The 15,209-nt window shown below is 43.2% G+C and overlaps 1 protein-coding gene across 1 annotated transcript in view; it reads right to left on the bottom strand.

The window, feature by feature from the left end:
• Window positions 1-9,466: 9,466 nt before the first annotated feature.
• The window catches only part of LOC127411877 (dynein axonemal assembly factor 9-like), a 57,453-nt gene continuing 51,710 nt past the window's right edge, over window positions 9,467-15,209 (bottom strand). Inside the window, exon 37 of the mRNA XM_051647723.1 lies at window positions 9,467-13,156. Within this exon, the coding sequence (XP_051503683.1) occupies window positions 13,050-13,156 (107 nt within the window). The 3' untranslated portion in view covers window positions 9,467-13,049. The remainder of the gene's footprint in view (window positions 13,157-15,209) is intronic.

Genomic DNA, 15,209 nt, shown 5'->3' with positions numbered 1-15,209 from the left:
TAACCCTGACTACAAAACAAAACATGAACATGGACTAGACTAGACTAGACTAGACTACAGCGTACCAAACACATACCATCACATTCAATACTAGACAACTACACAATGGAAAACATGAGGCTTAAATACATGGACATGGGGGAACATAAACCAATGAACAAACAGAACTGATAACAAGATAATTAAACAATAAACCAATGAAAACATGACACATGAACATGGAGGGAAAACAGGAATCACATGACAAGGGAAACAAGAACTAAACATTTCAAAATAAAAGACATGAATCAACAGAATACACATGACATATCCCCCCCACTAAGGGGTGGCTCCTGACACCCCAACACATAAACAAAACACGTAAAACATGACATAAATTCAAAGTTCTGTAGGAAGCGGGGGGGGGGTGTCTTGAGGCGTGGGGCGTGGCGTGGTGAGAAAGGGCGAGGGGCATGGGACCAGGGCAAAGTCCATGGGGGGTGAAGCCATGAGAGGCTCGAGGGGCGGAGCCATGGAAGGTGGAGCCGTGAGAGGCTCAAGGGGCGGAGCCATGGAACATGGTGCCCGGAGAGTAGCCGAAGACTCGAAGGGCCAGGGTGGAGCCGATGGCAGGGAGGACCAAGGCGGTGCTGGAGGCTCGGAGGAGCAAGGCGGAGCTGAGGGATCGGAAGACTGAGGTGGAGCCAGTGGGACTGAGGACCAAGGTGGAGCCATAGGGAAGGAGGTCCCCGGTGAAGCTGACAGATCGGAGGGACGAGGCGCAGCCAGAGGATCGGAGAGCCAAAGCGGAACCAGGTGACCGACAGACCAAGGAGGAGCCGGAGGGACGAGGGATCCCGGCACAGCTGACAGGCTGAAGGACCGTAGTGGAGCCGAGGGAACGCCGAGCTGAGGCAATGTCGAGGGACCGACAGGCCAAGGCGAAGTCCAGGGCTCAGAGGGTCCAGGCGGGATCGGAGGGCCGAAAGTTCCCCTTGCCTGCTCAGGAGAACTAAGGGTGGGTATAAGGGTGGGAACCATCTCCAGGTCCCACTGCTCAGGTGTGGCTGTGACTTGGCATGAAGCAGGCTGAGGCGTTGCGGTGACGTGGCATGGAGCAGGCTGAGGCGTTGCTGTGACATGGCATGGAGCAGGCTGAGGCGTTGCTGTGACGTGGCATGGAGCAGGCTGAGGCGTTGCTGTGACGTGGAACTTGTGACAGTCTTTGAGGGCAACCTCATTAAAGTCCACCTGGCTGGCTAGACCGCAGAAGTCCGTCCTCAACATAGTCCTCCAGGGGACGATTCCCCTGACGTAGGTGCAGAAGTAAAACTGCTGGGTTCAAGGTTGGTCTAGTATTCTGTAACGTTGTTGGCTGCTGACAATGATGACAATGACGAAGATGACGTGAAGATGAAGAACCCAAGTGCAGTTTATTTCCAAAGTGAGAACCAATAACCCTGACTACAAAACAAAACATGAACATGGACTGGACTGGGCTGGACTGGACTGGACTGGACTAGACTTGACTTGACTTGACTTGACTTGACTTGACTTGACTTGGCTATGGCTATGGCTATGGCTATGACTATGGCTTGACTACAGCGTATCAAACACATACCATCACATACTAGACAACTACACAATGGAAAACGTGAGGCTTAAATACATGAACATGGGGGAACATAAATCAATGAACAAACAGAACTGATAACAAGATAATTAAATAAACAAATGAAAACATGACACATGAACATGGAGGGAAAACAGGAATCACATGACAAGGGAAACAAGAACTAAACATTTCAAAATAAAAGACATGAATCAACAGAATACACATGACATATACAATATATATATATATATATATATTCTAGAATAAATCTTATGGACTGATGAAAAAAATGTATAGTCCCTACCAGATGGGTTCAAAAGTCACCAAATATCTGCAAGACCAAGATTTTTACACATCTTGTGAAGCATCAATGTTGTTCTAGGGAGCTTACACACTTTTGCTTCACTATGATCAAGGACTGAGTCCATCAAAAGATTAAAGTCTCCTCCCAATATTATATCATGAGGGGTGCCAGCTGCTTGCAACATCCCTTCAAGATCAATAAAAAAGCCCTGATCATCAATGTTAGGTGCATAAATATTAGCCAAAATCAGACTTTGCCCCTGAATTTCTGCTAAAACAATAATGATTCTACCTAATTTATCTTTAATCTGTTTGAGACATTTGAATTGTAAATGTTTATTTATCAATATAATGACCCCCCTACTCTTACTTGAGCCAGCACTAAAGAAAACATGTCCACCCCATATCTTCCCAAATTTTTCAGCTTCCTGCAGGGAAAGATGTGTTTCTTGAAGAAACACTATATCACATTTCTTACGTTTAAGAAAAGAAATAACTTTCCATCTTTTTATGGGGTGCCACAACCCATTCACATTCCATGTGGAGAGAGATAATCCACTCATATTAAAATTTGACATATTGATATAATAGAAAAAATAAATTGTGTGTCAAAAATAAGATTGTACAGACCACATTTCAACATTAGTGCAACACTCGAACCCCGAACAAAACAAACAGAAAAAAGAAAAATGTGCGCATTAACCCCGCGCACAACAGCGCCAACCGTCATCAATCCCTCTAAACTCAAAAGGTCCATATACGCCTACGAGAGCCCCCATGACAACTTTGCCATCGGATTGCTCAAGTCAAAATTACATAACAGAAAATACTTTGTGAGACAAACCCCAGCCAACAGGCAGAATAAACACAAAGAATGTGTAGATACATTCACAGAACTGTCTCGAAGGTGTGTTCCTCCACAATACAAATTACAACCGATATAAAGCCGTTCAGTTTCCTCGGAGAGACAAACAATTGTTCAGTGAGCCGGCTGTTATGAGTTCAGCAGATGACGTAATCATTCCAATGTCCCACAAAAATACTTCTCATAACAAACTCCAGCCAACAGGAGGCATAAGAACAAGGAACGAACAGATCCATCCACAACTGTACCGAAGCAGTGTTATTCAACAATACAAGCTCCAGCTGCTAGGCGGAACCAGCACAAAACAAAAACAAAAAAACAGGCATCCTGGTTCCTCGGATGATCAAGAGTCAAATTCACTCGGAGGCTGCGAAAAAAAAATACATCATGACTTACTCAGTCCATCAACTTTATAAAAGACATCCTTTGTGTGGGTATGTGGATATTTTGCCGTCATCTATAGTGTCCATTCTCTATCTGGCCGGGAACTTCAGTGTAAAAGTGACCTTTCGTCAATGCAAAAGTTTCTTGAAGGAAGTGACATTCCACAAAACAATCTCCAGCCGCTAGGCGGAGCCAACGCAAAAAGAAACAAAAATGGTGCCCAGCTTCCTTAGACAGTCGAGTCACTGAACATTGAGTCAGTCCACTGAACATTGAGTCAGTCCACTTACAAGAGAAACACGCAATAGTTTACTCACCCATAGTTTCTATACAAGCCAATGCCTGTTTGGGGCATAAAAATAATTTGCGGCCGTCTTTGGTGTCTGTTCTCAGTTTGGCCGGAAACATCAGTGCAAAAGCGATCTTCCATTGATGTAAGAGTTTCTTACATTCCTTGAACCGATCGCGTTTCTCTCTTGTCGAATTCGCAAAGTCCGGAAACAAGAAAATATTGTGATTCTTCCAAGAAAGCTTTCCTTTGCTCCTCGCCTGGCGCAACACGAGATCTTTATCAGATGATCTCAGAAATTTGGCCAGAATTAATCGGGGACTGTCTCCCTCAGCAGATCTGTGAGCAGGGACTCTGTGAGCTCGCCCAATTTCCAGCTTATGGCCTGTTATGTCGAGCAGACTCGGGAAGAGCTCGTCCAGGAATTTCACCATATCCCTGCCCTCTTCATGCTCAGGAATTCCAACAATCCGTATATTGTTCCTTCGACTCCTATTTTCGAGATTTTCCAATTTTTCCAAAATGTATTCTAAGTTTGTTTTGGACGTGGGTGGATTAGCGGATAATTCCCTTTCCGATGACTCCAGATAATCGATCCGTTTCTCAACATCTGCCACTCTTGTGACCAACTCAGAGAATTATGTTTCCATCGCCGTAATCGATCGACGTTTTACAGCGAGATCCTCCAATTCAGCAACAACCTTCGTCAGCATTACCAAGATGTTGGACAATTGACGCTGAATTTCTTCTCCCAACATGCCTTCCAAATCGAGACCTCGGCTCACGGCCTGCTCAGAGGTGTCAGCTTGAGCACGTAAGTATCTTTTAATGTCTCCAGAGTCTGAGGATTTTGACTTCTTTGCCATGTTTACCTCAAAGAGCAAATATGTAACTGGGTGTATCGAATCTCACCGGATTATAACATGAAAATAATTTAAAAACTAGCAAAGTGCGCAGAGCTAGTCGCTTACACGTCTGCTTCTCGCATGGCGTCACGTGACCCTCTGGTTCAAGCTAGTTTCTGAGTTGTCGCATGCCATTTCAATTTTCCTTGATTTAGATTTGTTTTTTGTGGGCATTTCTGGTCTTAATCATGTAAGAGTTTACTACTGAGTCTTTAGAGTTTATCTTGTGGTTTCATGGCTATATTCAAAGTAAAAATAAAATGGAAATAGTTGGAGCTCACAAGACGCATGTCTCTTTAGGTACTCGACATGGCCGGAAGTCATTGGTCAAACATGTATGATGCACAAAGAAATGCGAAGTGTCGGCAACTTGTTGATGCTAGTATGCTACTCAGAGGATTGCGACCCCCCCCCCCAATTCCCTTAACAGAAATAACATAAAACCAACAAATTATCGCCTGTTTTACAAGTTTTGTGTGTGTGAGGGGTGGGCAGAGCTGCATCGTGACTTCAACGGGAGACGTGGTTTAAGTTTTCATGTGTGACTATACAGAAAATAATGCGATTTCTGGATTATTACATTACATTTTTCCCAGGATAACGGACATAAATAATAAGATGTTTATCAAGAGTGGGTTATTGAAATCTGTTATAAACCTAACCATCAATAAATCTAATTTACATGAGGAAAGTGTTGCGTGCCTGCTACAGCGTGGGTAACTTAGATCAAGATGTCTTTTTTTAATTCAATGGGTGAGTCATAAAAGCCTTTATAGTAAAAGATTGTGTTGATATACAGGTTTATATTGCAATTTAAAAAAAATTTAAACATGAGTTCAGCATGTGCTGCATGGTTAAAATAGGCCGAGCGCCTCATCTCTCCTTTCACTGCGGCTTCAGGGACGCAGCACCATGTGGCTCACGTGCCCAGTGTAAAGACTGTAACCTGAAGATACAATTTGAGTAGAACAGCCCTTACAAAAGTGTCGCTCTGATCCTGGCGTCATCCATCGGTGTTGTTGATTTTGTTGCTATAAAATCATGCGTGCAAACAACTTCAGGAGAAAAATGGTCGATACTAGATCAAAAAAGTCTCCTTGGGGATGCGTGCTCTCTGTCATTGGAGAATCTCTGCTTTCCTTCACAGGGAATCCCTTTGGGGGCAGTCTCTCTGTGGAAAGTGGTGAAGACAGACATGTCACTCACAGGCTGGGGTGTGGTGTGTGAAGGCATATTAGTGAATGGGGTTTGGCCACCATCTCTACAAAATGTGTACATAAACTTTCTGGAGTTACTGACAGTGTTTCTGGCATTGAAGCACTTTGTAAAGTTTTTTTTACATGTTCTAGTCAGATTGGACAACATGACAAAAGTGGCATAAATAAACAGCAAGGTGGCACGCATTCACAGTGGCTACACAGCTTGGCACAAAAACTAATTGTGTGGAGCAGTGCATGCTTTCTCTCATTACAGGCAATATACATTCCAGGAATAATGAATGCGGGGGCAGATCTGCTGTCCAGAAGGAACCCTCTCTACGGAGAGTGGAGACTTTACTCTCAGATGGTGAGTCAGCTGTGGTAGAGATTTGGGCAGGCTTCCGTAGATCTATTTGCATTGCACGAAAAACACTCATTGCCTTCTGTTTTCTCTCTGATGAGAGACTGTGCTCCTAAGGGTGTGGATGCTTTAGCGCAGTGGTTCCCAACCCTGGTCCTGGAGTACCCCCAACACTGCACATTTTGAAAATCTACCTTATTTGATACTACCAATTCTGCTCATGGAGCCTCTACTAACGAGCATAACCATGGCCAAACAAGCTACTTTATGCATTTGCCCCACTAGTCTAATCATTCCAACTCTAAGAAGAGTAAGAGAATGCATTCATACTGATCGCCCTGAACTGGCCAGGGAAAATGTGCTTGATGGAGATAATACAACTCTTGTGCGTCCAGCCCTGGAAACTCTCGCTACGCAGGGACCTTCTGTCACAAACATAGGTAATATTTCACCCCGCCCAGACTAAGTAACTCTTTGAGCCTGGCCTGTGAAAGGCTAAACTTGAGAATTCAGAACATTAGGACATCAATGCGCATGGGATCCGTCCATTGTCCTGATGTGCTTTTAACCCAGTTGCTGGCTTTTCACCTGCCACCTTGTTACCTCGTTTGAGGACGAGCAGCTTCACTGTTTCTGTTCAGTTCTTACTCAACGTTTGTACGTGAAAAGAACGAAGGCATTAAGGACAAGTAATCATCTTTTCATTTTGTGGACTGATTCTCGTAAGGGCAGACCCATATCATGACAACGCTTGTCTCATTGTGGAGACAATTAAGTTATAATAGCCTGAGCTTGCGACCTCCGGAGAGCTTGAAAGTCCATTCTACCAGAAGCATGGCTACCTTGTGGGGTGCTGTTTATGAGTGTTTCAGTCCAGGTGGACATTTGCGCGGCAACGAGTTGGATGTCGCCTTAAACTTTTGCCCGATTTTATAGGCTGGATGTTACAGAGCCATAATTAGCTCATTCATTCCTTGTTGTGGGTGGTCAATCTGCAGAAAAAACATAAAACACAGTGAAAGCACAAGCTCTTTGTTTCCCCCATCTATTCTTTAAAAACTTTTATTCGGTTTCTGGTATATTGGACACTACGTGTCGGTTGACAGGTCTGCTTTAAAATGCGTATCTGCAATATGGGAATTGGCTAGATCCCATAGTGGCATACTGAACGAATGTTAGAAAGAGAACTTTAGGTTACTCACATAACCCAGGTTCTCTGATAGCAGGAGTGCGGTATCTCACAACACTTCCTTCCTTGCAGTTGAACGGAGAAAAAATATGCGGAGAGGGACCTATGGCAGTGACTTACATGAGGGAGTTGGGACTCCCTTACCACTGCTGTGATTGGTCTGTAAACTGACAGACATGGCGTTATTGGTGCTTACAGGATTTGTCACGTCCAAGGCAATTCCCATGGTGAGATACCTCACTCCTGTTATCAGAGAACCAGGGTTACATGAGTAATAAAGTTATAAATAGCTTCTGTTGTTGCAGGCCCATAAGATTAGTGTTAAAACTGGGCTTGGTGTCCTAAAAGATGTTATCACCAGGTGAGTTGATAAACTTACATTTGCACACAAACACACTTCACTACCATGCAGTTTACAGTGCATCCAGAAAGTATTCACAGCGCTTCACTTTTTCCACATTTTGTTATGTTACAGCCTTATTCCAAAATGGATTAAATTCATTATTTTACTCAATTCTACAAACAATACCCCATAATGACAACGTGAAAGAAGTTTGTTTGAAATCTTTGCAAATTTAAAAAAAAATATATATATATATATATAAAAAAAAAAAAATCACATGTACATAAGTATTCACAGCCTTTGCTCAATACTTTGTTGAAGCACCTTTGGCACCAATTACAGCCTCAAGTCTTTTTGAGTATGATGCTACAAGCTTGGCACACTTATTTTTGGGCAGTTTCTCCCATTCTTCTTTGCAGGAGCTCTCAAGCTCCATCAGGTTGGATGGGGAGTGTCGGTGCACAGCCATTTTCAGATCTCTCCAGAGATGTTCAATCAGGTTCAAGTCTGGGCTCTGGCTGGGCCACTCAAGGACATTCACAGAGTTGTCCCGGAGCCACTCCTTTGTTATTTTGGCTGTGTGCTTAGGGTCGTTGTCCTGTTGGAAGATGAACCGTCACCCCAGTCTGAGGTCCAGAGTGCTCTGGAGCAGGTTTTCATCAAGGATGTCTCTGTACATTGCTGCATTCATCTTTCCCTCGATCCTGACTAGTCTCCCAGTTCCTGCCGCTGAACAACATCCCCACAGCATGATGCTGCCACCACCATGCTTCACTGTAGGGATGGTATTGGCCAGGTGATGAGCGGTGCCTGGTTTCCTCCAGACATGATGCTTGCCATTCAGGCCAAAGAGTTCAATCTTTGTTTCTCATGGTCTGAGAGTCCTTCAGGTGCCTTTTGGCAAACGCCAGGCGGGCTGTCATGTGCCTTTTACTGAGGAGTGGCTTCTGTTTGGCCACTCTACCATACAGGCCTGATTGGTGGAGTGCTGCAGAGATGGTTGTTCTTCTGGAAGGTTCTCCTCTCTCCACAGAGAAATGCTGGAGCTCTGTCAGAGTGACCATCGGGTTCTTGGTCACCTCCCTGACTAAGGCTTTTCTCCCCCGATCACTCAGTTTGGCCAGGTGGCCAGCTCTAGGAAGAGTCCTGGTGGTTCCAAACTTCTTCCATTTATGGATGATGGAGGCCACTGTGCTCATTGGGACCTTCAATGAGGCAGAAATGTTTCTGTACCCTTCCCCAGATCTGTGCCTCGATACAATCCTGTCCTGGAGGTCTACAGACAATTCCTTGGACTTCATGGCTTGGTTTGTGCTCTGACATGCACTGTTAACTATGGGACCTTATATAGACAGGTGTGTGCCTTTCCAAATCATGTCCAATCAACTGAATTTACCACAGGTGGACTCCAATCAAGTTGTAGAAACACCTCAAGGATGATCACTGGAAACAGGATGCACCTGAGCTCAATTTTGAGTGTCATGGCAAAGGCTATGAATACTTATGTACATGTGATTTTGTTTCGTTTTTATTTTTAATAAATTTGCAAAGATTTCAAAAAAACTTCTTTCATGTTGTCATTATGGGGTATTGTTTATAGAATTTTGAGGAAAATAATGAATCTAATCCATTTTGGAATAAGGCTGTAACATAACAAAATGTGGAAAAAGTGAAGCGCTGTGAATACTTTCCGGATGCACTGTATGTATTAAGAACTGTGTTGGCATCCTATTTCACCAAAAAGACCTTATTCAGAGCAGCGCCATATTTAATTTTTGACATGAATGAAAAGGAGGCTGTGATGGATAGAAGCACAGTCTAATGAATGGCAAGAAAGATTTTTTTTTCTCCAATGTTTCATCAACTGAACGATGAATACCAATTTAAACAGGAGTACAACCCATTGAAGAGGCTGTACTTCTATCCCTCGCATTCTTGCTTTCATTCTCGTCAAAAATTAAGTATGGTGCTGCTCTGAATATGGTTCATACAACACTGTGAATTACTGAACAGACTACAAAAACATCAATGGAAGTAGCTTATAAATATTTTAATGCGTTTAGTCATAAATACAACATATATATTAGAAAAAAGCATCAGTCACAGGAGAAAACAGGAGTTACAGTAGTTCCGTGCAAACAACACTCAAATTTAGAATTTCACAAATCTTTGTTGAACCCCTTAAAAAGCCATTTCAAAACTTTTGCCACTTTTCAAGTAGAACCATTTGAAATATTTTTCAGTTATAAAGATAGCAAAGACATCATGAATTCCTAGCACTGGATATTCTGATTTTGAGGTAAAGTCTTGGGAATCTATAATAAAAAAAAAAAGGTCCAATGGCTCACCATAATGCTAATACATGACCTTTCGGGTACATGTTTAGCTTTGTGCAAATAGCTTATATCTAATTACATCTATATTTGTAGCTATTTCAATTTTCAGGCTTCACAAGGATTTTTCAGGCTTGTCCCCAGCCAGACAGCTGCAATTTAAATCATTTAGCCCTTTAGCTTGTCCTAATTTTACTGCAGCCCCCAGAAACACTGCATGTCACAACCACAACACAATGCACAATCTAGGTCAGTTGTGATGGATGTTAGAAATAAAAGTTCTATGCTGGTGTTGCCAACTCTACTAATTACCTGAGAACACAAGACACGTACTGTCTGAAGAATCAGCCTCTAAAATCAGCCTCTAAATGGTTGTTAAAAAATGAATTGATCCGCAGGCTTTAGGGGCTGGAGAATGGACAAGATAAAATAGTTTGGTCAGGAACAAGTCTTTAATGACCACAGAAAATCAGGACATTTATGTAATAATAATAGCATGCCACCAAAAGCAAGGTAGAGACTCAGAATTCTGATTTCAGTCTCAACAAAGTGCTCAATTTCAAAATTTTACCTTTTTGAACCCAGGCCGGGTTTTGTTCAACAACAACAACAACAAAAAGGTATCCTTCTAATCTGAATAGCATTGCAGCTTCTAATTTAAGATTATTCTTGACATATAAATGTCGAATTCTTTCCACCAAACTCTGTTTTATTCCTCTAACCTCAGCTCCACAGTTACAGCTGTGTGGTCCAGAGGGGGGTTTAGCATGTAATACCAGGAACTGCCTCTGGAGGGCCTCACTAGAATCCTCTACAATAAGGATCAACAGCCAGATTCATGGTGTTCATCTATTCAACTATGAAGAAAAAGCTTCATAAACAAACACCAAAACATACCCTCTAAATCCATCAACTCAAGTCTGAGACAATAATTTATTTCTTTGTCTTTGAATTTTACTGTTGCCCTCCAGTGCCTTTCTGTTACTCAGCAGATCCCACTGGCCCATTACACTTACATAGACAAATAACTCATAACCTTTCACCAACACTGGGGCTTAGCTCTGTGTAGGGATGCCCCTGCTCTCAGCCAAGACTCTGCAGCGGCAGCCAAAATCTCTCTCTCTCAGGAGATCATCTGCCTCACCCAGGATTACTATCACCTGTCTCCAATTTAATTGATTTCACAGCATTAGAAAAATAAAATTTGCACTTCTCTTAAGATAAACTGTTTCTTTCCAATATGAAAAATAGATTAAACTCTTGCGATTTCTTTGTTGTTCCAGTTTGGTGAAAGGCATTTCTGTGAGCATAAATAGAACTCGACAAGACATCTTAACACATGCAGATAGTATGTGCTAAAAATGGCTGCTACTTTAAACTACATATTATGTAAATGTTACGTAGCCCTGTACCCTTTAAGGAAAGCTGCTGTGTAGAATCCAACTCTGAAAGCAACACCACTGTAAAGGGCCATTCAAACCAACTGTGTTTCGAGACCGAGTGTTTTCAACATTTAAAAACACATAAAGACACCTGCGTTCTATTCAATTCAATGCGCTGCGTCAAGTTTTTTTTTAGCATGTGTTCAGTCTGAAAGCTAGAGTAAAATGACTGCTTCCTTCTAATCTCTAACTGCACTCACTAATATCACCTGTTAGTGAGTAGTTCTCATTGCTTATTGGTTTAAAGTAGATCTACATTCTCAGCAACATCCTTTCAGAGTTTGTTCATATCAGGGCAGTCTTGAGTAAAATTGCACTTGCATACTGAAAAGATACATAAGTGTCAAGAGACAAAGTCTCAGGAGACAAAGGCAGGTTTACTATATTGTAAATCTCCATAGCAAAAGTAAAAAAATAAAATAAAAATAAGTGTCCATAGTGACATTGCCACTATGTAGCTCATAAATCTCAGACAAACTTGTGAATATGGCTTGGTGAGTGAGAACTGCTAAACTATGTAGTGTTTTAACACTAGTATAGAAATTCACTTGTATATTGCAGCACAGAGGAGACCAGCAGTGTCCAAGTTCTTTGGAAGTGCAACCCTCACGACCTTTAGTACACTTTAGTAGCGTAATAATAGTTTAAAAAGCAACATTTTCATCTTTGAGCTTTTTTAAGGCTTGTCTTAAAAGACAAAATGTCAAATATGTGTGTGCAGACACTGCTGCCCCCCTGCTGTGTGTGATTAGTTAGTAAACATGCATAGAAAGACATACACCCCAGCACAGAGCTAAAATATGACCATAATACTGAACAGTACGGATCTAGTACAGTACAGATCAGCTTCTATGGAGGTGAGATAAACACACACTAACTCTGCTTCTGCCAGTACAGGCTTCAGTACAGCCATGCCTTATTACCAATAAAGACTCGGCAAGAACAGGCTTAACACAAACCCACCAAACCAATCTCTGGTGCTACACACCAACCCAACATCAAATACTCAATCTGATTAAGAACAAATTAGTACCCCTAATAACCCTCCATCAACCCTCTTGAATTATACCCCGATAAACCCATACCCTTGACCCCCTCTCCCAAAATGGGGTTGTGTGCTTTAAGTACTGCAGTGTTAGTTGATCGTTTCAGAATGGCTGGAAAAAGAACTACAGTGTGTACTTAAGATCTGCAGCAGATGAGAGATCCTCAGCCTTGATCTTCGCAGCGGGAGTGGACAGATATAAAGAAGCTGACTGAGGGCAGGTGCAGTGCACCTGCCTTTCCAGATGCACGTGGCTGGAAATGAGCCCTCTGCCTGTTTAATCACATTCAGCCTCACTCACAAACTTAATTAAAATTCAGCTCAATATGTCTGCTAGGCACTGGAATTACAGTGGGACAACCAAGGCTAATTTTAAGGCGATATGCAACATTGCAGGGAGGACTCATCACAATGGAGTATCACCAATATGTACACTGCCAAAGACACACAATCTGGGGGGATCCTTTGTATCTAAGGAATGTGTGGACTTGATCACTGATCTCGTCATAAAGACAGAAAACTAGTGGAATTTAGTGGAATGTCTGACCCATCTGTGATGAGACATTAGATTACATTTCTTGGCTTTACACAGGCCTTGCATTACAGTTTTTATGCTGCAGAATTACATTTCAGTTTTCTCATTGGTACTATTTACAGTCATGGCATATTGGGCAATTATCTCTCATCAGGCCTTGATTTTTTTTATTCCATTTATGGCTGTGAGCTAAATCCTTCCCTTCCCTCGATCTGAAAATGTATATTTCCCCCCCAGCAAGTGAATTTGTCAGATGAGGGGATTAAGGGTCAAAGAGGTCAGCATGTGGCTGAAGGTCCACCTCTCTGTTGAAGCACTCAATCTCCTTATTGGCCTGCTGCACGTATTCCTCTATGAACTGGTCCATCACTGAAGGCACACACATGTAAGGAATGAACACATGTGGTAGACAATACACAAATTAGACAACCCACAATCACATACACATCAATATATGAAAATTTTACTTTTAGATTTTTAAATTTTAGAAAAATTTTTTCAATGATGTTGTTTACCACAGATAATTTTTTGGACTCATCTCTCAGTTTGTATAAATATTGGTATAACTATGGAAAATGCTTTTAAATTAGTACACTTTAAAGCTTAGCTCGCAAGCAGGCAGAACTGTAATTAAACTCCTCCAACAGGAATTATGTTCCTAGAAACATAGACATACATTTTTTTATGGTAAAAGAATGTAAAACTGCTACAATAAATAAAATAAAAAACGTCTTGGTTATTGAAGTAACCTCTGTTCACTGATAGAGGGAATGAGACGTTGTGTCGATGTAGTGACACTAGGGCTTCGATCTTGAGAGCCCCAATCACCTTTGCTTAAAATAGAAAAGGCCAATGAGAATTGGCGAGTAGAATTTGCATGCCACTCTCCGCCCCCGGACATAGTGGTATAAAAGGAGATGGCATGCATAATTCAGAGCCGATAGAGAGTCCCAGCCATGTCAGCGGCCGGTTCAGCACCGTGGCAGGAGGGACACAACATCTCGTTCCCTCCATCAAGGAACAGCGGTTACATCAGTAACCAAGACGTTCCCTGTCTGTCACTCACTCGACGTTGTGTCGATGTAGTGACACTAGGGGTTCCTATAGGAAACGGCGCAGACACTGAACCGTGTCACGAGGGATGGAAGAGTGGACACAGGCAAGCTGCTGCGTGCCTCGCAGCGAGCGCTCAACCATGTCGTGACCTTCCAGCGAGATAGGAAAGGCGTCTCCCTAGTCCTGTTAAGGGGGGAGGAGGCACTTACCCAAGTAGGCTACCGGCGGTGCCTTTCCTGATTTGCTGTTAAGCAATTTCCAGCTGAGCACTTTCTAGAATAGCGCTGGGAAGTGCTCTTCCCTCTCCAGAAAAGAAAACCACTATGGAGACCACATCCTACCAGAGGGAGGTTAACATGTGGAGAATACCTCACATGGACTTACCAACGGGGAAGTTCACATATGGAATGATACCACCGGAGGACCCTATCTACAGAGAGGGTACGCAGCCACAGTGGCTGAGGCAGAGAAAGCTCTGGCGAGGGGAAACACAGGGTTCACCTAAGGGGAAACCGAACAGTGGAAACTCATCATACGGGATTACCAAGGGGGAATCACCACGCATGGAGCACTGAGCCCGAGCACACAGGCTCACCTGAAAAGGGGCATACCATGAGTACTGGGCCTGGTGTCGTTACTCCCCCGCCAAGTTTGTCACTGAACAGTGCTTAAGAATTAAAGAGGCATCCGGGGTTCACCGGATACGGGGAACTGTTGTGGACAAAAAGGCGCACATTATCACCTTTGAAAAAGTGGAAAGGTGCAATGCAAGCGGTACACCCAACCGGCCGCCCGGTCTACCTGCTGTTACCGCATAACACTCGGGTAGAAACCGGGTCTATGCGTAGGTTATAAAACCTCACAAAGGTACTGGGTGTAGCCCAACCCACAGCTCTGCATATGTCTGCTAGAGAGGTCCCCCTTGCCAGTGCCCAGGAGGACGTAACACCTCTAGTGGTTTGCAACCAGACAATAGGGGCACGGCAATCCTGAGATTGGTATGCAAGAGAAATGGCATCCACAATCCAATGGGCTAGCTTCTGCTTGGAGACAGCTTTCCCCTTCTGCTGTCCTTCAAAACAGACAAAGAGCTGCTCAGAGCAACTAAAGCTCTGTGTGCGGTCCAGATAGATTCACAGAGCATGAACTGGACACAGCTCCTCTGAAGTGAGCGCTTGCAGGTTCACCACATGGTCCCGAAAAGGAGTGGTGGGAACTTTGGGCATGTAACCGGGCCAGGGTCTCAAGATCATGTGAGAGTGTGAACTCCAGGCATTCGCTGGTAACAGGGAGCGCCTGCAGGTCCCCCAACCTTTTGATGGAAGTGAGCACCACCAGGAGGGCCGTCTTCAGAGACAAAGTACTG

This window comes from Myxocyprinus asiaticus, chromosome 21, assembly GCF_019703515.2.
Source record: "Myxocyprinus asiaticus isolate MX2 ecotype Aquarium Trade chromosome 21, UBuf_Myxa_2, whole genome shotgun sequence".
In the NCBI taxonomy this organism is placed as follows: Eukaryota; Metazoa; Chordata; class Actinopteri; order Cypriniformes; family Catostomidae; genus Myxocyprinus; species Myxocyprinus asiaticus.
Note: the sequence above shows the minus strand (reverse complement) of the source record. Positions and strands in the feature narration are given on the sequence as shown.